The sequence below is a fragment of the Pseudophryne corroboree genome, chromosome 2, assembly GCF_028390025.1.
Source record: "Pseudophryne corroboree isolate aPseCor3 chromosome 2, aPseCor3.hap2, whole genome shotgun sequence".
Taxonomy (NCBI): domain Eukaryota; kingdom Metazoa; phylum Chordata; class Amphibia; order Anura; family Myobatrachidae; genus Pseudophryne; species Pseudophryne corroboree.
The window spans coordinates 472,305,015-472,329,913 of record NC_086445.1 but is presented as its reverse complement, the minus strand read 5'-3'; the positions used below and the strand labels follow the sequence as shown (position 1 = coordinate 472,329,913).

General features: G+C 46.3%; 1 protein-coding gene across 1 annotated transcript in view; it reads left to right on the top strand.

Annotated features, from left to right (window-relative positions):
• LIG3 (DNA ligase 3) overlaps positions 1–24,899 on the top strand; it is a 69,281-nt gene that overhangs the window by 13,701 nt on the left and 30,681 nt on the right. Inside the window, exons 7-13 of the mRNA XM_063953834.1 lie at positions 2,067–2,144; positions 3,473–3,632; positions 9,985–10,140; positions 10,363–10,494; positions 11,704–11,783; positions 11,863–11,950; positions 12,120–12,197. Coding sequence (XP_063809904.1) covers positions 2,067–2,144; positions 3,473–3,632; positions 9,985–10,140; positions 10,363–10,494; positions 11,704–11,783; positions 11,863–11,950; positions 12,120–12,197 — 772 coding nt within the window. The remainder of the gene's footprint in view (positions 1–2,066; positions 2,145–3,472; positions 3,633–9,984; positions 10,141–10,362; positions 10,495–11,703; positions 11,784–11,862; positions 11,951–12,119; positions 12,198–24,899) is intronic.

The following is a 24,899-nucleotide window of genomic DNA, read 5'->3' as shown; positions in this document are numbered from 1 at the left end:
GGGGTCAAACACATTTGCTAAGTTTTACAAGTTTGATACCTTGGCCGATGAAGACCTTAGTTTTGGTCTATCTGTGCTGCAGAGTCATCCGCACTCTCCCGCCCATTTTTAGAGCTTTGGTATTATCCCCATGGTTCTTTGAGCGGCCCAACATCCTCTAGGACGAAATAGAAAATAGGATTTTGAATACCTACCGGTAAATCCTTTTCTATGAGTCCGTAGAGGATGTTCGGTGCCCGTCCCAGTGCGTCCTGTATCTGCAGTGTAGTTCTGGTTAAACACAGTTGGTGTTATGGTTTTTTCAGCTTCTTGCTGAATCTTGTTCATGTCCGTTGACATGTGTTCAGTTATCTGCCATGTTGTACGGCATGCTTATGGCATGAGCTGGTGTTGTGCTCACCTTTGTTGTTAAATCCTTTCCTCGAAATGTCCGTCTCGCCGAGCACAGTTCCAAACTGAGTCTGGTGGGGGATATAGAGGGAGGAGCCAGGTCACGCCCCTTTTGAAAGTCTTAAAGTGCCCATGTCTCCTGCGGATCCCGTCTATACCCCATGGTTCTTTGAGCGGCCCAACATCCTCTACGGACTCGGAAAAGGATTTACCGGTAGGTATTCAAAATCCTGTTTTTTTTTCATTATATATGTGGGATAAAGGAAAACTTCCAATAGTGTAATACAATCTTTGAATGAATTTAAAACAATATACACATTAAAAAAAAAAAACTTTTAAAGATGGACTCTCACCCAGTCATATGGTCTACTATGAGGTCTTTCTCCTATTTTTTTGAGTACAGTAAGAAGCCTTAGAGAATTGCTGCTTAGAAAAATACCAGAGGTGGAATTTTGAAAAGTGGTCATAATTTTAATTGTGCCAAAGGATAAAGTGGTGATATTGTGTTCTGTATGTGGTTTGGGTTGAAGCTACTTCACTTACTTATCCAATAGGCTGCTTAAAGGCGCATTTGATCAGGTTACAAACATTTTTTGTGTTCATAATTGTACATCCAAAATCCCCCGCTCCAAGCAAAGTTTCCAAACTCCCGACCAGTAAAAGGCATACAGACTAGGTTTTATAACACTTCTGCACTTACTGTTATGTAACATATAGAGCTTATGCAGAGTTAGGAGGAAAACATTTGCTGCTGGACAGACCATTGTAATGTATGTGGTGCAAATGCTATTTTATTTCCATGCATGGAAAATATGGGCAGCTTTGTTTGTACGCTGAAATTAAGAATTTAGCTAGGATACACCCCTTCCCAACTCTATAGGTGCCCATATACTTATGCGACTTCTCCAAGGGAGAAGTCGCATAAGATTTCCCTTGAACTGGGCGGCAGGATTGCATACGATACATCGTATCCTTTTGCATACGATGTATCGTATTCGATCACAGTCATGCCTGCGGGATCCAAGATATTTATAATGCAGTACCGATCTAGGGGATCCGATGCTTGCGGGACACCGGATCGGAGGTAAAGCACATGCAATTTGCCAGTTTTCATCCGATTTTTATCTGCCCGAAAACGTCGGAATCGGATAAAATCGGGCAAAATCGCACTAGAGTATGGGCACCTTAAATCTGTCCTGACCGCATATTTAGACACTTCTTAGTGTGGATGTGTATATATAATATGATTCTGTAGGCTTTATTTTGCTGACTTATGTCTTGTTCAGGCTGTTTCTCAAGAGTCTGATCTGAAACATTTGTACATCTCAGGAAGTCAATATTATTCAAAATGTTTTATAGTGGGCTATTTCTGAGGAAATAGATACCCACATAAAATCCAAGCAATACTTGTAAGACATTATCTTGCTTATAGTGTTCATTTTAAGGCTAGAAGGGTATACTTATACTAAAGTGTGGGTTTATAGAAGTGGAGTTGTTACCCATAGTTACCTAACAGATTCTAGCTATCCTCGTCTAGATAAATATGTTTAATCTGCTATGGACAACATCTCCACTACTATAAACCAGCACTTTAGTAAATATATCCCCTAAGAGTTCAAAAGTGTTTTACTTAACGTTCGCTAGTAAAATCATTCCAAATCCGTTTTGCTGTACAGGTGTACCAGCAATGATCTTAAGTGCATCATTCGTCTGATCAAGCATGATTTAAAGATGAATTCTGGAGCCAAACATGTGTAAGTGATCTGTTTTTATGTTTGTAATGGTTTCGTATATTCTGCTTCTATAAAGTACAGCTTTAATATGATAACCTTCCTCCTTGTCTATATATGCCTTTAGTGTCTTGTGTTTTCTGGCACTTAGCTACACGTTACCTTTTTACCAAAATGTAGCTACATAGAGACAGAAGTGTGCTGGTCCTGTGAATATTTGAAGCTATTTCTGTACTTCTCCTTTAGTGCAACTGAATTAACTGTAATGCGCTGTTTGCTTATTAAAGCGGTTTTGTTATTGACAGAAGGCTTAGTGCTGTTTATATCTCCTTTCCTAATAAGAAAAGGATTTATTCAATTATTGGGAGTTCCAGGGTATATTTACATAATAAAGAGCAGATCATAACATGGGAGTTATTAGCTTTTCAGCTGATTGGCATTGCCAGAAATTATATTTGTTTGCTATATTAATTTATCTTTTCAGTTCTGTTTCTCTAGGGGCTTGTGTGCACATGCTGGGGAAATGGGTAAAAATTAATGGAAACTTTTTTAGATTTGGTTTAGTGGTTTGCTTTACATTTACCAATGTCCTTTTAGCTACACCAGGGGTGGCCAACCAGTCAGAGTCAAAGAGCCAAAAAATCATGTTAGGTATGTCAAAGAGCCGTCATCGAGGCGAAGGCGTGGATATAAAAATGGGGTGTGGCCTTGTGCCTGCTAGGCCTTGCCCCTGGTATAAAATACACTTAAAAAACAAGATCCCCATAAAATAAATCTTTACAGACAGATCCAACATAAAATACATTGAAAAAGCCACTTCTACATAAAAGAATTAAAAAAAAAAAAAGACAGGTCCACATAAAATATATTGAAGAAGCCAGATTCACATAATACCCTTCAGCCAGCATTCTCCTGTCACTTCAGCCAGCACCCTGCTGTGTCACTCCTGCTAGCCCCCTCCTATGTCACTCCAGCCAGCTCCCCCATGTGTCACTCCAACCAGCTCCCCCTTCTGTCACTACAGCCCACCCAACCCAACTCGTGCCATTGCAGCAGCCACTTGTGTGTCTTCTGTATGTCTCACCTTTAGTATCTGGCACCCTCAGTTGTCGGTCCCTTTAGTGCTGCTGCATGTCTGGCTAGAGTGCAGTGGTTTCCAGATCTGTTGTGGTGAAGTGACTTAGCGTGTCGGGAGCCACCTTTGAATAAAGAAAGAACCGCATGCAGCTCGAGAGCCACAGGTTGGCCACAGCTGAGCTACACCATTATTACGCTGTTCTGGTGGTGGGCCTATAGTAAAAAAAATTATATGTTTAATGTGTAAGAGTTAACATAATTTTTTTTCTCTTTAGACTTGATGCCCTTGATCCTAACGCATATGATGCTTTTAAAGCTTCCCGTAATCTGGGGGATGTTGTAGAGCGTGTTCTGCGCAACCAACAGCAAGCACCAGGGTTAAAACGCACTCTTAGTGTACAGGCTTCGCTTATGACACCTGTTCAGCCTATGCTGGTAAGTATTTATAAAAATATATGCACTGCGCTATGTGTATAAAAAGCAGCTCCTCTATAAAGGAAACTTGTAAAATAGCAAAAAGAGAGCGCTATTTGATTATTATTATTTCTCTGACGTCCTAGTGGATGCTGGGAACTCCGAAAGGACCATGGGGAATAGCGGCTCCACAGGAGACTGGGCACAACTAAAGAAAGCTTTTAGGTCACCTGGTGTGCACTGGCTCCTCCCACTATGACCCTCCTCCAAGCCTCAGTTAGATTTTGTGCCCGGCCGAGGTTGGATGCACACTAGGGGCTCTCCTGAGCTTCTAGAAAGAAAGTATATAATTAGGTTTTTTATTTTACAGTGAGACCTGCTGGCAACAGGCTCACTGCAGCGAGGGACTAAGGGGAGAAGAAGCGAACCTACCTGCTTGCAGCTAGCTTGGGCTTCTTAGGCTACTGGACACCATTAGCTCCAGAGGGATCGACCGCATGGAACTGGCCTTGGTGTTCGGTCCCGGAGCCGCGCCGCCGTCCCCCTTACAGAGCCAGAAGCAAGAAGAGGTCCGGAAAATCGGCGGCAGAAGACATCAGTCTTCACCAAGGTAGCGCACAGCACTGCAGCTGTGCGCCATTGCTCCTCATGCACACTTCACACTCCGGTCACTGAGGGTGCAGGGCGCTGGGGGGGGGGGGGCGCCCTGAGCAGCAATAAAAACACCTTGGCTGGCATATATATCACAATATATAGCCCCAGAGGCTATATATGTGATAAATACACCTGCCAGAATCCATAAAAATGCGGGAGAAAAGTCAGCGAAAAAGGGGTGGAGATATCTCAGCACACTGGCGCCATTTTCTCTTCACAGTGCAACTGGAAGACAGCTCCCCAGGCTCTCCCCTGTAGTTTTCAGGCTCAAAGGGTTAAAAAGAGAGGGGGGGCACTAAATTTAGGCGCAATATTGTATATACAAGCAGCTATTGGGAAAAATTCACTCAATATAGTGTTAATCCCTAAATTATATAGCGCTCTGGTGTGTGCTGGCATACTCTCTCTCTGTCTCCCCAAAGGGCTGTGTGGGGTCCTGTCCTCAGTCAGAGCATTCCCTGTGTGTGTGCGGTGTGTCGGTACGGCTGTGTCGACACGTTTGATGAGGCTTATGTGATGGCAGAGCAGATGCCGATAAATGGGATGTCGCCCCCTGTGGGGCCGACACCAGAGTGCATGGATAGGTGGAAGGTATAAACCGACAGTGTCAACTCCTTACATAAAAGGCTGGATGACGTAACAGCTATGGGACAGCCGGCTTCTCAGCCCGCGCCTGCCCAGGCGTCTCAAAGGCCATCAGGGGCTCAAAAACGCCCGCTCCCTCAGATGGCAGACACAGATGTCGACACGGAGTCTGACTCCAGTGTCGACGAGGTTGAGACATATACACAATCCACTAGGAACATCCGTTACATGATCCCGGCAATAAAAAATGTTACACATTTCTGACATTAACCCAAGTACCACTAAAAAAGGGTTTTATGTTTGGGGAGAAAAAGCAGGCAGTGTTTTGTTCCCCCATCAAATGAGTAAATGAAGTGTGAAAAAGCTTGGGTTCCCCCGATAAGAAACTGGTAATTTCTAAAAAGTTACTGATGGCGTACCTTTTCCCGCCAGAGGATAAGTTACGCTGGGAGATATCCCCTAGGGTGGATAAGGCGCTCACACGTTTGTCAAAAAAGGTGGCACTGCCGTCTTAGGATACGGCCACTTTGAAGGTACCTGCTGATAAAAAGCAGAAGGCTATCCTGAAGTCTGTATTTACACACTCAGGTATTAGACTGAGACCTGCAGATAGTGCTGCTGCAGCGTGGTCTGTAACCCTGTCAAACAGGGATACTATTTTGCGAACATAAGAGGTCGTCTTATATATGAGGGATGCACAGAGGGATATTTTGCCGGCTGGCATCCAGAATTAATGCAATGTCCATTCGGTCAGGAGTTTATTAGAGGTGATGCTGACTTTAAAAGGCACATAGAGCCTTATAAGGGCGAGGAATTGTTTGGGGATGGTCTCTGGGACCTCGTATCCACAGCAACAGCTGGGAAGAAAAATTTTTTACCTCGGGTTTCCTCACAGCCTCAGAAAGCACTGTATTATCAGGTACAGTATTTTCGGCTTCAGAAATGCAAGCGTGTAAAACGAGGGAAGAGGGAAAAAGCTGCACCAGTCAGCCAGTTCCCAGAATCAAAATTCTTCCCCCGCTTCCTCTGAGTCCACCGCATGACGGGGGGGCTCCACAGGCGTAGGCAGGTACGGTGGGGGGCCGCCTCAAAAATTTCAGCGATCAGTGGGCTCGCTCACAGGTGGATCCCTAGATCCTTCAAGTAGTATTTCAGGGGTACAAGCTGGAATTCGAGGCGTCTCCCCCCCGCCGTTTCCTCAAATCTGCCTTGCCGACAACTCCCTCAGGCAGGGAGACTGTGCTAGAGGCAATTCACAAGCTGTATTCCCAGCAGGTGATAGTCAAGGTGCCCCTACTTCAACAAGGACGGGGTTACTATTCCACATACCGAAACCGGACGGTTCGGTGAGACCCATTTTATATTTGAAATCCTTGAACACATACATAAAAAAATTCAAGTTCAAGATGGAATCGCTCAGGGCGATTATTGCAAGCCTGGAGGAGGGGGATTACATGGTATCCCTGGACATCAAGGAGGCTTACCTACATGTCCCCATTTACCATCCTCACCAGGAGTACCTCAGATTTGTGGTACAGGATTGCCATTACCAATTCCAAACACTGCCGTTTGGACTGTCCACGGCACCGAGGGTCTTTACCAAGGTAATGGCAGAAATGATTATACTCCTTCGAGAAAGGACGTTTTAATTATCCCGTACTTGGACGATCTCCTTATAAAGGCAAGGTCCAAGGAGCAGTTGTTGGTCGGAGTAGCACTATCTCGGGAAGTGCTACAACAGCACGGATGGATTCTATACATTCCAAAGTCACAGCTGGTTCCTACCACACGCCTACTGTTCCTGGGGATGGTTCTGGACACAGAACAGAAAAAAGTGTTTCTCCCGCAGGAGAAAGCCAAGGAGCTGTCATCTCTAGTCAGAGACCTCCTGAAACCAAAACAGGTATCGGTGCATCACTGCACACGAGTCCTGGGAAAAAATGGTAGCTTCTTACGAAGCAAAATTCCATTCGGCAGGTTCCATGCAAGAACCTTTCAGTGGGACCTCTTGGACAAGTGGTCGGGATCGCATCTTCAGATGCATCGGCTGATAACCCTGTCTCCAAGGACCAGGGTATCTCTACTATGGTGGCTGCAGAGTGCTCATCTTCAAGAGGGCCGCAGATTCGGCATACAGGACTGGGTCCTGGTAACCACGGATGCCAGCCTTCGAGGCTGGGGGGCAGTCACACAGAGAAGAAATTTCCAAGGACTTTGGTCAAAGTCGGGAGTCGTCCCTACACATAAATATTCTGGAACTGAGGGAGTCGTCCCTACACATAAATATTCTGGAACTGAGGGCCATTTACAATGCCCTAAGTCTGGCAAGGCCTCTGCTTCAAAACCAGCCGGTACTGATCCAGACAACATCACGGCAGTCGCCCATGTAAACCGACAGGGCGGCACAAGAAGCAGGATGGCGATGGCAGAAGCCACAAGGATTCTCCGATGGGCGGAAAATCACGTCTTAGCACTGTCAGCAGTGTTCATTCCGGGAGTGGACAACTGGGAAGCAGACTTCCTCAGCGGACACGACCTACACCCGGGAGAGTGGGGACTTCAACCAGAAGTCTTCCAACTTTTGGTAAACCGTTGGGAAAGGCCACAGGTGGACATGATGGCGTCCCGCCTAAACAAAAAACTAGAGAGATATTGCGCCAGGTCAAGGGACCCTCAGGCGATAGCTGTGGACGCTCTAGTGACACCGTGGGTGTACCAGTCAGTTTATGTGTTCCCTCCTCTGCCTCTCATACCAAGGGTACTGAGAATAATAAGAAAACGAGGAGTAAGAACAATACTCGTGGTTCCGGATTGGCCAAGACGAGCGTGGTACCCGGAACTTCAAGAGATGATCTCAGAGGACCTATGGCCTCTGCCGCTCAGACAGGATCTGCTACAGCAGGGGCCCTGTCTGTTCCAAGACTTACCGTGGCTGCGTTTGACGGCAGGGCGGTTGAACGCCGGATCCTGAAGGAAAAGGGCATTCCGGAGGAAGTCATTCCTACGATGATTAAAGCCAGGAAAGATGTAACTGCAAAGCATTATCACCGCATATGGCGGATGTATGTTGCTTGGTGTGAGGCCAAAAAGGCCCCAACAGAGGAATTTCAACTGGGTCGATTTCTGCATTTCCTACAAGCAGGAGTGACTATGGGCCTGAAATTAGGCTCCATTAAGGTACAGATCTTGGCTCTGTCGATTTTCTTCCAGAAAGAACTAGCTTCACTACCTGAAGTTCAGACGTTTGTTAAGGGAGTGCTGCATATTCAGGCCCCTTTTGTGCCTCCAGTGGCACCTTGGGATCTCAACGTGGTGTTGAGTTTCTTAAAATCACATTGGTTTGAGCCACTTAAAACCGTGGATCTAAAATATCTCACGTGGAAAGTGGTCATGTTATTGGCCTTGGCTTCAGCCAGGCGTGTGTCCGAATTGGCGGCTTTGTCATGTAAAAGCCCTTATCTGATTTTCCATATGGATAGGGCAGAATTGAGGACTCGTCCCCAGTTTCTACCTAGGGTGGTATCAGCTTTTCACTTGAACCAACCTATTGTGGTGCCTGCGGCTACTAGGGACTTGGAGGATTCCAAGTTGCTGGACGTAGTCAGGGCCTTGAAAATGTATGTTTCCAGGACGGCTAGAGTCAGGAAAACTGACTCGCTATTTATCCTGTATGCACCCAACAAGCTGGGTGCTCCTGCTTCTAAGCAGACTATTGCTCGCTGGATTTGTAGCACAATTCAGCTGGCGCATTCTGCGGCTGGACTGCCGCATCCTAAATCAGTAAAAGCCCATTCCATAAGGAAGGTGGGCTCATCTTGGGCGGCTGCCCGAGGGGTCTCGGCTTTACAACTTTGCCGAGCTGCTACTTGGTCAGGGGCAAACACGTTTGCAAAATTCTACAAATTTGATACCCTGGCTGAGGAGGACCTTGAGTTCTCTCATTCGGTGCTACAGAGTCATCCGCACTCTCCCGCCCGTTTGGGAGCTTTGGTATAATCCCCATGGTCCTTTCGGAGTTCCCAGCATCCACTAGGACGTCAGAGAAAATAAGATTTTACTCACCGGTAAATCTATTTCTCGTAGTCCGTAGTGGATGCTGGGCGCCCGTCCCAAGTGCGGATTGTCTGCAATACTTGTACATAGTTATTGTTAACTAAAGGGTTATTGTTGAGCCATCTGTTGAGAGGCTCAGTTGTTTTCATACTGTAAAACTGGGTATGGTATCACGAGTTATACGGTGTGATTGGTGTGGCTGGTAAAAGTCTTACCCGGGATTCAAAATCCTTCCTTATTATGTCAGCTCGTCCGGGCACAGTGTCCTAACTGAGGCTTGGAGGAGGGTCATAGTGGGAGGAGCCAGTGCTCACCAGGTGACCTAAAAGCTTTCTTTAGTTGTGCCCAGTCTCCTGCGGAGCCGCTATTCCCCATGGTCCTTTCGGAGTTCCCAGCATCCACTACAGACTACGAGAAATAGATTTACCGGTGAGTAAAATCTTATTTATTATTATTATTATTATTATTATTATTATAGATACTAATTATAGATTCTAATCAAATAATAGCGCTCTCTTTTTGTTATTTTATATGGTGGTAAGTTACCTGTGTTTTTTTCATTTATTTTTTATAATTACATGCAAGCTCAAGTACTTCAGCAAATTGTGGGTTTTTTGCGTGATGTATTTTATTTTCTATACTCTGTATCTAAACACGAGGCCAAAGGGTTATGAGCGTTTTGTACAATTTGTCAGAGAAACCGTTGGCATAAGTAGTGTAGATGTAAAATGTACACTTCATCTTCTTTCATTTTCGTAATATAATCAAGTAGTGGTGTTGGATTTATTTATTTTTTTCTTAATATGGATAAAAATGAATTCCGTCAATGTAATCATTGAGGAAAGCTAGTCAGTACATTTTGTTCACAAGCTGTGTAATATAGATGTTAATGACCTTGTGTTTTGAATTGTTTTCCTGGACTGGATTCTAAAACAACTTAACAAGTAAGTCAATGACTATGGATGTATGCTCACGGAAATAGCAGTATTTTCTATAGGAGACTTGCATCCCTTTAAAGAGAATCATACATGGACACCATACAGCTTGTTTATGCTTCTATTTATATGTTTCTCCCCCTTAGGCTGAAGCTTGCAAATCTATAGAGTATGCCATGAAGAAGTGTCCCAACGGCATGTATGCTGAGATAAAGTATGACGGGGAACGAGTCCAAGTCCATAAAAATGGTGATCACTTCAGCTACTTCAGCCGGAGTCTCAAGCCAGTTCTTCCCCACAAGGCAGGTCAACCTTCTTGTCTCCTGTGCTGGTTGGCTCATGTGTAGAGTTGCGTTTTTCTATATAGCAATATATATAATATAATTTTAGCACTATCTCGTGCGTGCATTTTCTATCATAATCCGCCTTGTGTAAATTGCATTCTATTTTGGCTTAAAAAAAGTCTCCATTATTCTGTTGCGGTTTATGTTGGGACTGACTTTGACTTTTGGCTTTGTTCATAGGTTGCTCATTTCAAGGATTATATTCCTAAAGCATTCCCAAGTGGTGACAGTGTTATTTTGGACTCTGAAGTACTGCTTATTGACACAAATACTGGAAAACCACTGCCATTTGGAACATTAGGAGTTCACAAGGTACTTTGCTTAGGAGTGTCTTAAGTTATCCATTCAGTATACATCAAACATGTGTTTGAGATAGATTTGTGTGTGAGTATATATCGGATGTAATAAAAGCCCAAGTCTGCTACTCACCTCTGTTACCTGACACAGCTCAAACTGAAAGTAGAACTGCAGGGAGATGTTACAGCCTCCTAACCTGCTGCTGGTAATAATACTGATCTGACTGTTTCACGCTTGCTGCATACAGAGAGAGGGGGCTGAGGAGACAGAGGGGTAGGGACTGGAGGGGTGGAGAATGGGGTTGGGGCAGATAGGAACTGGGGAGAGAGGGGGTAGGAGTAGATGGGACATGGGGGAAGAGGTTGGGTTAGATAGGGCCTGAGGAGAGAGTGGAGTGGTAGGGGTAGATGGGGACAGTGGAGAGAGATGCAGATTTTTTAAATATAGCCACCTTTGTGTGACACACACTCTCTATTTACACTGCACCCACCACAATATTCTGCCTCTAGAATTCACACTGCACCCCCATACCCCTCCATATAGTGCCCCCTATATACATGGCACCCTCTCATCCATATACTGCATACTCTGCACCCCCTTCTCCATATACTATGCTGCAACCCCAGGTTACATGCCATCCCAGGACTTAACAACAAGTAGCAGCAGTAACCATGAAACGGATTCAGGAACCACCAGACAGCCCCGCGTGGCTCAGAGCAGAGGCATTGGGCGCGAGTTGCCACTTACTGGGGAGGGAGAAGGTGAATCGGTTTGGTAGGAAGAGGTGAGACCCTGTGTCAGGTGAGCAGAGTGGTGACCGGGAGGAGAAGGGGTCGGTGCAGGGGCTGCAGATGGTGAGTGGGAGACAGATAACTGGCTCAGCTGCTTCATATACTGTATACTGCGCGGCAACGGAGGGGAAGGGTCCTGTGCTCACCCCTCCCAAACCCTGGACAGGCCATGCCCAGACCCCTCCGGCCAGCTGCTGGTGACTACTGGTGTCCTCTACCCACATGCCAATGTTGGTGTATGTAGTGCAGCATCATTATAGTCTGCCCATTACCGATATACAGCATCTATATAAAAGGTTAACGTTACGCACACTCCTTGAACCCAGCAGCTCCTGTTCCGCCCTCTCAATATAATCCGGCCCTGGTGTCTGTCATTTTGACTGGCTTTTAACGTGTGTGTGTTTGTACATTTTGTTTTCTATTTTTTTTACAGAAAGCTGCTTTCAAGGATGCCAATGTCTGCCTCTTTGTCTTTGATTGCATATATTTTAACGGCGTTAGCTTAATGGACAGGTGAGTGTGACAGGAACTTTATCTTGTGATAGCTTTTATTTGTATATATCACACTCACCAGTACTCTCTCCCATCACAGACCATTGAGTGAGAGACGAAAGTTTATACGTGACAACATGGTGGAAATCCCTAATCATATAATGTTCTCTGAGATGAAGCATGTCACAGTGAGTGTCTGGATGTTGTGTTGCACATATTTTCTTTTCTGTTTGGGGAAACCATTCAGCGAAAAGCTAGATTGTATGAACATCTTCTCAGTGTTGCTTATGTCGCTTACACGAGATGTACCTACTGTTGTAGTTAGAACTGAAAAATATTCACCTTTCTCTGTCCTAGAAAGCATCAGATCTTGCGGACATGATCACTCGAGTTATCCGAGAGGGTTTAGAAGGCCTGGTACTAAAAGATTTAAAGGTATGCATTGTGTGTTTAGATGTTTCTAACAAACTCCACACAGTGGGGACATAATTAACAGAATTCAGTTCTTATCACCTTTAATAATGTTGTGCCAATTAAACTTTATTAATATTAATGATCACACGATTTATATATCCCTATATTGATCCCTTTCAGTAAAACTGAAGAAAATGAGTCTCTTTGCATATATAACTTTATAAATGTAAAATTAACATGATTCTTTGTTGCCAAAATAAATAGAAATAGTTCCCAATATGTATAATTTCTTTCATCCACTGCAATACCTTGTGGTGTAAAGGGTGTGGGTGCTGGATTAAGGCACAAATGGCATCTAACTTGCTGAACTCTAAGCCCTCTACACCCTCTGTACCCTCCTTTGGATGCTCTTCAGTACTTTAAATTGTGTGCTTTTACATTTTCTTTTCTCAAAATTTAGTATTTTTGTTATATGGAAGTATTTGTGCAACTGTGTTCTAGTGGACACCAGCCCCGAGACTGTTGCTCAGCTTTGTTCTTCCCGTTCCGGCTCTCCTATTTTTCTTTGCTCCCAATTTGGGTCTGCAGAGGATGGAGCCTGAGGGGTATATTTACTGAAATGCAGGTGTTTAGAAGTGGAGATGTTGCCCATAGCAACCAATCAGATTCTACTTATTTATCTAGGACCGTCTAGAAGATAATAGCTAGCATCTTGACTTAAATACCCCTGAGAGTCTGTGGCATGATCCTGCAAGCTAAAGAGCTGCCAAAACCAGTCATTCACACCATGATCTTTGCACATAATCCGGTCTACAGGAAGGAGCCAGCTTGGCTGGACTCCATTAATGTTTCCAACCCGAGCTGGCTATGCCCAAGCAAGTGACACAATACTTAAAGAAGTCTATGGCTGATTTTATGATAATCAGACCACAGTCCATCGTCTCAGCCCCCCTTCTTATTCCACAAAAATGTACTTTGTCCCAGGTCCTCCAGTCTGACTCTGATGGGGAGAGGCCAGATCTGGAAGAAGGAGAGGTGAATGTAGATATGGGGATGGTACTCAGACGGTCTCAGAGTGTGGAAGATCTCTTATTCTCTATTAAAGAGGTTTTCAATACCCCTGATACAGAGACAAATACGATAGAAGAAATGTCTTTTGCAATAAAGCCAAAATCTACTGCTACATTCTGGCTGTCTACTGAATTACACACGTTTTTTTAACCATCCGTGGGTTAATCCTGACACAAAATTCCACATTCCAAACAGGTGACTGACAGATGGAAGATGTGGGAATATCCGCCTGCGGAGAGTACATCTGTGTCCAGGTTGTCACGAAGATTGTACTATCTGTACCTGGTGCTATCTCCCTAAAAGACTGCTGACCGTAAAATTGAGTGTACTCTCAAATCGCTTACACAGCAGTGGGAGTTGCTCAGGGACCCACATTAGCATGTGTTTGGGTTACAGGAGCCATCACTACATGGTCCGGTGCTCTACAAGTTTTGTCACTATGTCTCAGGACAAAATAGTCACCCTCCTGCAGCGTATACAGGACTCTGTTGATTTACAAGTGAATTAACAAAATGGGCTAGTTAGCCTAGTGGGTTAAAGTACCAGTGCAACACACACTGGGGCACAGGTTCTATTCCTAAGAGACACCTATAATTTTATGCACGCTCTACAGCTATGGCAGGGTCAGCACGCAGTGGTTTACGGCTGCATCAGTGGATAGCAGTCGCTGTTCCGAAAAAGGAGTAGGGATCCTACCCTTTACAAGTGGACACAGGAGCTGAGCTCCAACATGGCCTCTCTAAACAAAAGGATCTTCCAAGCTACGGCTGTTAAGTCCCCTTATTTACCATCCACAGCTCCACCGACTAGATGGATTCTCTCTCTAGTCACTTTGGGGTGCCAGATTTAAGGGCTAGACAAGGGGTTCCTCCGTTACCGCTGGAGGAAAAGAGAAAACCTTGCAAACCAAGGCCTATTTGCAAAAGCGTTCCGCATGACTGCTAGCCGAAATGGCTGGGGGACCTGCTGGTAGGAGCCCACCAAAAATGTTTTGGACACATCTGGGCAGGTTCCTACCAGGACTCTTGGGTCAAAGATGACATCCCAGGGCTACAGGTTAGTTCCAATATCTGAAAAGGGAAAAAAACAGCGCTGTTGTCTCTTATATCCTTACTTTAAATAAAAAATATTTTGACAATACTAAAAGTCAAAAGTGTATAAATAGGTTAAAAAATTCACAGATTTTATAAAAATTTTATATATATATATATATATATATATAGTGTGTGTGTATATATATATATATATATATATATATATATATATATATATATATAATGTGTGTGTGTATGTATGTATATATATATATATATATATATATATATATATATATATATATATATATATATATATATATATATATATATATATGTATATGTATGTGTGTGTGTGTGCTCCAACACGCCGTCTCACTAGTAATGTCACCACTATGATAATACAGCATATAGGTAGGACAACCGCAATTTCTTAGACTTTCTCAATCAGTTAGTTTGTGCAGGATATTACCCAAAGAGGATAAATTCTTAGCAGTCCCTTGGCAGATGTGCTGGTGGGCCGTGCAACAGGGTTTCCGCTTCTAAATACAATGGGTATCCATAAACTGAAGAGAGTGTAGTAAGATCGATCCAAATGAAGCGATATGTCCTTAAATCCAAAAGGTGGCGACTGGAGACTGTGGTAGTGAAAGAATAAAGTTTTGTGAATCCCTGGTAACTGGCGCAAACACAAGAGCAGCCCGTAAACTGGTTCACCACAGAAGAACCTCACCAAACGTTCAAATCGTAACACAATTAGAAACACATTTGTGGGACCCAAAATAACAGGCGCTTAAAATATCTTAGTGTAATATGTATATAAAAATACTCCGCAAAAGAACATCCCTGGAGTATACGGAGGTGGTGGAATTTGCAAACCGCAACATGGATGGCCTTCTTCCTTTTTTCTAAAGAATTTTTCGGCCCCTCAGGTTTAGCATGAAAAGAGAAATGGTATATATATGTGTGGTAATGTTTCAAATAATACACAAGTCTCTTTCAATGTAGAAGATGTTCACACAGCAAGGACAATGCACATCCACTAGAGAGGCGTACCCAAACTCACTTCCCAAATGAAAGGAACAAGCCTATAAAGGTATCTTTTTTTTTTTTTATCCACCTCTGTGTCAGAAAATCATTGGTTTGAAAGAAAACCCCCTTTACCAAGGAAATAGGTGTACCTCACTCACACAAGAGAGGTGTATTCGAAGCATATAGAGGTATCTTTTCCACTATGTAAGATGAATGTAAGGCGTACCCTACTCACGGCAATAAAGATTGTGTTCAAACACAGCTGGGTTTCTTTCAATGGGTAACAGTGTTGATCATTTACATCGATTTCATATATGAATGTTCCAAATGGGCATCAAACAAAAAAATATATAGATCACGATCAATCCATAAAAAGTTATTTATTAAAAAAACGCCCCAAACATTCAGGGTGTAACACGGCACAATCAATAAAAAAGTGTGCAAAAGTTCATCAGATGTTAAAGCAGCTTGCATCCACAAACAAACTAGAAAAAAACCACAAAATCCTATACATGAAGTAAAAACTTTTTTTCTAAATACAGTTCCAGTTCATACCTAAATGGTAAAACGAAAGGTCCACACTCTCAGCTGGTCAAAATGTTTCGGCCTGACATAGGCCTTTATCAAGAAAGCTTTCACTACCACCGTCTCCAGTCGCCACCTTTTATACCCATTGGATTTAGACACGGAAACACTGTTGCACGGCACACCAGCAGAAAGTCAGAGAAATTGCGTTTGTCCTACCTATATGCTTTATTATCATAGTGGTGACATTACTAGTGAGACGGTGTGTTGGAGCACATATATATATATATATATATATATTTCTCTGACATCCTAGTGGATGCTGGGAACTCCGTAAGGACCATGGGGAATAGACGGGCTCCGCAGGAGACTGGGCACTCTAAAGAAAAGATTAGGTACTATCTGGTGTGCACTGGCTCCTCCCTCTATGCCCTTCCTCCAGACCTCAGTTAGAATCTGTGCCCGGCCAGAGCTGGGTGCTCCTAGTGGGCTCTCCTGAGCTTACTAGTAAAGAAAGTATTTTTCTCTGACTTCCTAAGTGGATGCTGGGGACTCCGTCAGGACCATGGGGAATAGCGGCTCCGCAGGAGACAGGGCACAAAAGTAAAAGCTTTAGGATCAGGTGGTGTGCACTGGCTCCTCCCCCTATGACCCTCCTCCAAGCCTCAGTTAGGTTTTTGTGCCCGGCCGAGAAGGGTGCAATCTAGGTGGCTCTCCTAAAGAGCTGCTTAGAGTAAAAGTTTTGTTAGGTTTTTTATTTTCAGTGAGTCCTGCTGGCAACAGGCTCACTGCAACGAGGGACTTAGGGGAGAAGAAGTGAACTCACCTGCGTGCAGGATGGATTGGCTTTTTAGGCTACTGGACACTAGCTCCAGAGGGACGATCACAGGTACAGCCTGGATGGGTCACCGGAGCCGCGCCGCCGACCCCCTTGCAGATGCTGAAGAGAGAAGAGGTCCAGAAATCGGCGGCTGAAGACTTCTCAGTCTTCATGAGGTAGCGCACAGCACTGCAGCTGTGCGCCATTGCTCTCAGCACACTTCACACCAACGGTCACTGAGGGTGCAGGGCGCTTGGGGGGGCGCCCTGGGCAGCAATGAAAGTACCTATGCTGGCTAAAAATACATCACATATAGCCCCTGGGGCTATATGGATGTATTTAACCCCTGCCAGGTTGTCAGAGAAACGGGAGAAGAAGCCCGCCGAAAAGGGGGCGGGGCCTATTCTCCTCAGCACACAGCGCCATTTTCCTACACAGCTCCGCTGCTAGGAAGGCTCCCAGGCTCTCCCCTGCACTGCACTACAGAAACAGGGTTAAAACAGAGAGGGGGGGCACTTATTTGGCGATATTATTATATATTAAGATGCTATAAGGGAAAACACTTATATAAGGTTGTCCCTGTATAATATAGCGTTTTGGTGTGTGCTGGCAAACTCTCCCTCTGTCTCCCCAAAGGGCTAGTGGGGTCCTGTCCTCTACCAGAGCATTCCCTGTGTGTGTGCTGTGTGTCGGTACGTGTGTGTCGACATGTATGAGGACGATGTTGGTGAGGAGGCGGAGCAATTGCCTGTAATGGTGATGTCACTCTCTAGGGAGTCGACACCGGAATGGATGGCTTATTTAGGGAATTACGTGATAATGTCAACACGCTGCAAGGTCGGTTGACGACATGAGACGGCCGGCAAACCAATTAGTACCTGTCCAGGCGTCTCAAACACCGTCAGGGGCTTTAAAACGCCCATTTACCTCAGTCGGTCGACACAGACACTGACTCCAGTGTCGACGGTGAAGAAACAAACGTATTTTCCATTTGGGCCACACGTTACATGTTAAGGGCAATGAAGGAGGTGTTACATATTTCTGATACTACAAGTACCACAAAAGAGGGTATTATGTGGGGTGTGAAAAAACTACCTGTAGTTTTTCCTGAATCAGATAAATTAAATGAAGTGTGTGATGATGCGTGGGTTTCCCCCGATAGAAAATTATTGGCGTTATACCCTTTCCCGCCAGAAGTTAGGGCGCGTTGGGAAACACCCCTTAGGGTGGATAAGGCGCTCACACGCTTATCAAAACAAGTGGCGTTACCGTCTCCAGATACGGCCGCCCTCAAGGAGCCAGCTGATAGGAGGCTGGAAAATATCCTAAAAAGTATATACACACATACTGGTGTTATACTGCGACCAGCGATCGCCTCAGCCTGGATGTGCAGCGCTGGGGTGGCTTGGTCGGATTCCCTGACTGAAAATATTGATACCCTTGACAGGGACAGTATTTTATTGACTATAGAGCATTTAAAGGATGCATTTCTATATATGCGAGATGCACAGAGGGATATTTGCACTCTGGCATCAAGAGTAAGTGCGATGTCCATATCTGCCAGAAGATGTTTATGGACACGACAGTGGTCAGGTAATGCAGATTCCAAACGGCACATGGAAGTATTGCCGTATAAAGGGGAGGAGTTATTTGGGGTCGGTCCATAGGACCTGGTGGCCACGGCAACAGCTGGAAAATCCACCTTTTTTACCCCAAGTCACATCTCAGCAGAAAAAGACACCGTCTTTTCAGCCTCAGTCCTTTCGTCCCCATAAGGGCAAGCAGGCAAAAGGCCAGTCATATCTGCCCAGGGATAGAGGAAAGGGAAGAAGACTGCAGCAGGCAGCCCATTCCCAGGAACAGAAGCCCTCCACCGCTTTTGCCAAGTCCTCAGCATGACGCTGGGGCCGTACAAGCGGACTCAGGTGCGGTGGGGGGTCGTCTCAAGAGTTTCAGCGCGCAGTGGGCTCACTCGCAAGTGGACTCCTGGATCCTACAAGTAGTATCCCAGGGGTACAGATTGGAAATTCGAGACGTCTCCCCCTCGCAGGTTCCTGAAGTCTGCTTTACCAACGTCTCCCTCCGACAGGGAGGCAGTATTGGAAACAATTCACAAGCTGTATTCCCAGCAGGTGATAATCAAAGTACCCCTCCTACAACAAGGAAAGGGGTATTATTCCACACTATATTGTGGTACTGAAGCCAGACGGCTCGGTGAGACCTATTCTAAATCTGAAATATTTGAACATTTACATACAAAGGTTCAAATCAAGATGGAGTCACTCGGAGCAGTGATAGCGAACCAGGAAGAAGGGGACTATATGGTGTCCCTGGACATCAAGGATGCTTACCTCCATGTCCCAATTTGCCCTTCTCACCAAGGGTACCTCAGGTTCGTGGTACAAAACTGTCACTATCAGTTTCAGACGCTGCCGTTTGGATTGTCCACGGCACCCCGGGTCTTTACCAAGGTAATGGCCGAAATGATGATTCTTCTTCAAAGAAAAGGCGTCTTAATTATCCCTTACTTGGACGATCTCCTGATAAGGGCAAGGTCCAGAGAACAGTTGGAGGTCGGAGTAGCACTATTTCAAGTAGTTCTACGACAGCACGGGTGGATTCTAAATATTCCAAAATCGCAGCTGTCTCCGACGACACGTCTGCTGTTCCTAGGGATGATTCTGGACACAGTCCAGAAAAAGGTGTTTCTCCCGGAGGAGAAAGCCAGGGAGTTATCCGAGCTAGTCAGGAACCTCCTAAAACCAGGAAAAGTGTCAGTGCATCATTGCACAAGGGTCCTGGGGAAAATGGTGGCTTCTTACGAAGCGATTCCATTCGGCAGATTTCACGCAAGAACTTTTCAGTGGGATCTGCTGGAAAAATGGTCCGGATCGCATCTTCAGATGCATCAGCGGATAACCCTGTCTCCAAGGACAAGGGTGTCTCTTCTGTGGTGGCTGCAGAGTGCTCATCTACTAAAGGGCCACAGATTCGGCATTCAGGACTGGGTCCTGGTGACCACGGATGCCAGCCTGAAAGGCTGGGGAGCAGTCACACAAGGAAAAAATTTCCAGGGAGTGTGATCAAGTCTGGAGACTTCTCTCCACATAAATATACTGGAGCTAAGAGCAATTTACAATGCTCTAAGCTTAGCAAGACCTCTGCTTCAAGGTCAGCCGGTATTGATCCAGTGGGACAACATCACGGAAGTCGCCCACGTAAACAGACAGGGCGGCACAAGAAGCAGGAGGGCAATGGCAGAAACTGCAAGGATTCTTCGCTGGGCGGAAAATCATGTGATAGCACTGTCAGCAGTGTTCATTCCGGGAGTGGACAACTGGGAAGCAGACTTCCTCAGCACGACCTCCACCCGGGAGAGTGGGGACTTCATCGGGAAGTCTTCCACATGATTGTGAACCGTTGGGAAAGACCAAAGGTGGACATGATGGCGTCCCGCCTGAACAAAAAACTGGACAGGTATTGCGCCAGGTCAAGAGACCCTCAGGCAATAGCTGTGGACGTTCTGGTAACACCGTGGGTGTACCAGTCGGTGTATGTGTTCCCTCCTCTGCTTCTCATACCTAAGGTACTGAGAATTATAAGACGTAGAGGAGTAAGAACTATACTCGTGGCTCCGGATTGGCCAAGAAGGACTTGGTACCCGGAACTTCAAGTGATGCTCACAGAGGACTCATGGCCTCTGCCGCTAAGAAGGGACTTGCTTCAGCAAGTACCATGTCTGTTCCAAGACTTACCGCGGCTGCGTTTGACAGCATGGCGGTTGAACGCCGGATCCTAAGGGAAAAAGGCATTCCGGAAGAGGTCATTCCTACCCTGGTCAAAGCCAGGAAGGAGGTGACCGCACAACATTATCACCACATGTGGCGAAAATATGTTGCGTGGTGTGAGGCCAGGAAGGCCCCACGAAGAAATTTCAACTCGGTCGATTCCTGCATTTCCTGCAAACAGGAGTGTCTATGGGCCTCAAATTGGGGTCCATTAAGGTTCAAATTTCGGCCCTGTCGATTTTCTTCCAGAAAGAATTGGCTTCAGTTCCTGAAGTCCAGAAGTTTGTCAAGGGAGTACTGCATATACAACCCCCTTTTGTGCCTCCAGTGGCACTGTGGGATCTCAACGTAGTTCTGGGATTCCTCAAATCACATTGGTTTAAACCGCTCAAATCTGTGGATTTGAAATATCTCACATGGAAAGTGACCATGATGTTGGCCCTGGCCTCGGCCAGGCGAGTGTCAGAATTGGCGGCTTTGTCTCACAAAAGCCCATATCTGATTGTCCATTCGGACAGGGCAGAGCTGCGGACTCGTCCCCAGTTTCTCCCTAAGGTGGTGTCAGCGTTTCACCTGAACCAGCTTATTGTGGTACCTGCGGCTACTAGGGACTTGGAGGACTCCAAGTTGCTAGATGTTGTCAGGGCCCTGAAAATATAGGTTTCCAGGACGGCTGGAGTCAGGAAAACTGACTTGCTGTAATCCTGTATGCACCCAACAAACTGGGTGCTCTTGCTTCTAAGCAGACGATTGCTAGTTGAATGTGTAGTACAATTCAGCTTGCACATTCTGTGGCAGGCATACCACAGCCAAAATATGTAAATGCCCATTCCACAAGGAAGGTGGGCTCATCTTGGGCGGCTGCCCGAGGGGTCTCGGCTTTACAACTTTGCCGAGCTGCTACTTGGTCAGGGGCACACCCTGGCTGAGGAGGACCTGGAGTTCTCTCACTCGGTGCTGCAGAGTCATCCGCACTCTCCCGCCCGTTTGGGAGCTTTGGTATAATCCCCATGGTCCTGACGGAGTCCCCAGCATCCACTTAGGACGTCAGAGAAAATAAGAATTTACTTACCGATAATTCTATTTCTCGTAGTCCGTAGTGGATGCTGGGCGCCCATCCCAAGTGCGGATTGTCTGCAATACTTGTACATAGTTATTGTTACAAAAATCGGGTTATTATTGTTGTGAGCCATCTTTTCAGAGGCTCCGCTGTTATCATGCTGTTAACTGGGTTCAGATCACAGGTTGTACAGTGTGATTGGTGTGGCTGGTATGAGTCTTACCCGGGATTCAAAATCCTTCCTTATTGTGTACGCTCGTCCGGGCACAGTATCCTAACTGAGGCTTGGAGGAGGGTCATAGGGGGAGGAGCCAGTGCACACCACCTGATCCTAAAGCTTTTACTTTTGTGCCCTGTCTCCTGCGGAGCCGCTATTCCCCATGGTCCTGACGGAGTCCCCAGCATCCACTACGGACTACGAGAAATAGAATTATCGGTAAGTAAATTCTTATTATTAGGTTTTTTATTTTCAGTGAGCTTCTGCTGGCAACAGACTCACTGCTACGTGGGACTAAGGGGAGAGAAGCGAACCTACCTGCTTGCAGCTAGCTTGTGCTTCTTAGGCTACTGGACACCATTAGCTCCAGAGGGTTCGAACACAGGCACCTGTCCTCGATCGGCCGTTCCCGGAGCCGCGCCGCCGTCCCCCTCGCAGAGTCAGAAGAACAGAAGCTTGAAGACGATTAAATCGGCGGCAGAAGACTCCGGTCTTCATGTAAGGTAGCGCACAGCACCGCAGCTGTGCGCCATTGCTCCTAGCACACTTACACACTCCGGTCACTGTAGGGTGCAGGGCGCTGGGGGGGGGGGGCGCGCGCCCTGGGCAGCAATTGAAGTACCTTTTTGCAATAAAAATACATATATACAGTCTGGCACTGTATATATGTAAAAACCCCCGCCATTTTTTTACACAGAAAGCGGGACAGAAGCCCGCCACTGAGGGGGCGGAGCCTTCTTCCTCCGCACACCAGCGCCATTTTCTCTTCACAGCTCCGCTCGAAGCAGCTCCCCAGGCTCTCCCCTGCAGTATCCAGGTACAAGAAGGGTAAAAAAGAGAGGGGGGGCACATAAATTTAGGCGCAAATAAAACATATAAGGCAGCTATTGGGTAATCACTTATTATAAGTGAAAATCCCTGTGTTATATAGCGCTGTGGTGTGTGCTGGCATACTCTCTCTCTGTCTCCCCAAAGGACTTTGTGGGGTCCTGTCCTCAGTCTGAGCATTCCCTGTGTGTGTGCGGTGTGTCGGTACGGCTGTGTCGACATGTTTGATGAGGAGGGTTACGTGGAGGCGGAGCAAGGGCAGATAAGTGTGGTGTCGCCCCCGTCGGGGCCGACACCTGATTGGATGGATATGTGGAAGGTCTTAAACGACAATGTAAGCTCCTTGCATAAAAGGTTTGATGACGCTGCAGCCTTGGGACAGTCGGGGTCTCAGCCCGCGCCTGCCCAGGCGACTCAGAAACCGTCAGGGGCTCATAAACGCCCTCTATCTCAGATGGATGACACAGATGTCGACACGGAGTCCGACTCAAGTGTCGACGATGATGAGGCACATTTACAGTCTAAAATGACCAAGGCCATCTGATACATGATTATTGCAATGAAAGATGTATTACACATTTCTGAGATTAACCCAGTTAATACCAAGAGGGTTTATATCAGGGGTGTCCAACCTTTCACCTTCCCTGGGCCACATTAGAAGATTAAATTTTGGTTTGGGCCGCACATAAAATAAAATAACAGTAACGATACCTGATCATCCAAAAAAACCATAGAAAACATAGTTAACATATTAAACTTACTTGGAAACGAAGTTAGTGAGATGTTTGGCATTGTTTCTCAGCCACCAATGCATCCCCCCCCCCCCCCCCACACGCACACTGTAGTCCTCTTCCTCTCCTCCTCTTCCCCCCCCCTCCCCCTCCACACTGTGCTTCTTCAAGGGCCCACAAATTTCTCCCGCTGGGCTGAGCTCCGTGCTGCTGTCACGTGCGCCACTATGCAGTAGAGGAGGGCTACAATGTGACTGACAGCGGACCCCAAACCCCCCCCCCCCCCCCCCCTCCCGGACACATTGTACTGCAGTGGCACCTGACTTCATCCTCGTTACCCCCCTCCCCCCGAACCAATCTGTACTGTGGAGTTTAGACACCGCCGGCCTCAGTTTACTGCTGCAGCGCTGGACATCAAGTCCATCCCAGCTCCCAAGAAACCCCCCGGTCACTGTATTGCGGCGTGGCGCTGGACTTCAGACCAGAACCTCCCTTCCCCCGACACTGTACAGTGGTTCAGACCTCCTCTCCCCCCCCCCCCCCCCCCCCCCCCCCCCGGGACACTGTACAGCGGCGCGGGCCGCGGCCACGGACTTCAGATCCCGATTCTCCCCGCGGGTTGGACAAGCCTGGTTTATATGTTTGGGGAGAAAAAGCAGCCAGTGACTTTTCCCCCATCTGATGAATTAAATGAATTATGTGAAGAAGCGTGGAGTTCCCCTGATAAGAAACTAGTGATTTCTAAGAGGTTACTGATGGCGTACCCTTTCCCGTCAACTGACAGGTTGCGTTGGGAAACATCCCCTAGGGTGGACAAGGCGCTGACACGCTTATCTAAAAAGGTGGCCCTGCCGTCTCAGGATACGGCCGCCCTAAGGGAGCCTGCGGATAGAAAGCAGGAAGCTATCCTGAAGTCAGTGTATACACACTCTGGTACTCTACTGAGACCTGCTATTGCTTCAGCCTGGATGTGTAGTGCTGTAGCAGCATGGACAGATACTCTGTCAGACGACATAGATTCCCTCGACAGGGATACTGTTTTGCTAACCCTGGGCCATATAAAAGACGTCGTCTTATATATGCGGGATGCTCAGAGGGACATTTGCCTGCTGGGCTCCAGAATTAATGCTATGTCCATTTCTGCCAGGAGGGTCTTATGGACTTCAGCAACCAGTGGGTTCGCTCACAGGTGGATCTCTGAGCTGTACAAATTGTATCTCAGGGATACAAGCTGGAATTCGAAGCGACTCTCCCCCCCCACCCCCCCCCCCCCTGCCGTTACCTCAAATCAGCCTTGCCAGCTGCTCCCAGGGAAAGGGAGGTAGTGCTGGCGGCAATTCACAAGCTGTACCTCCAGCAAGTGATTATCTGGGTCCCCCTCCTTCAACAGGGAAGGGGTTACTATTCCACAATGTTTGTGGTACCGAAACCGGACGGTTCGGTGAGACCCATTCTGAATTTAAAATCCTTGAACACTTATATAAAGAAATTCAATTTCAAAATGGAATCGCTCAGAGCGGTTATTGCAAGCCTGGAAGAGGGGTTTTTTATGGTGTCGCTGGACATCAAGGATGCTTACTTGCATTTCCCCATTTACCCACTTCACCAGGAGTACCT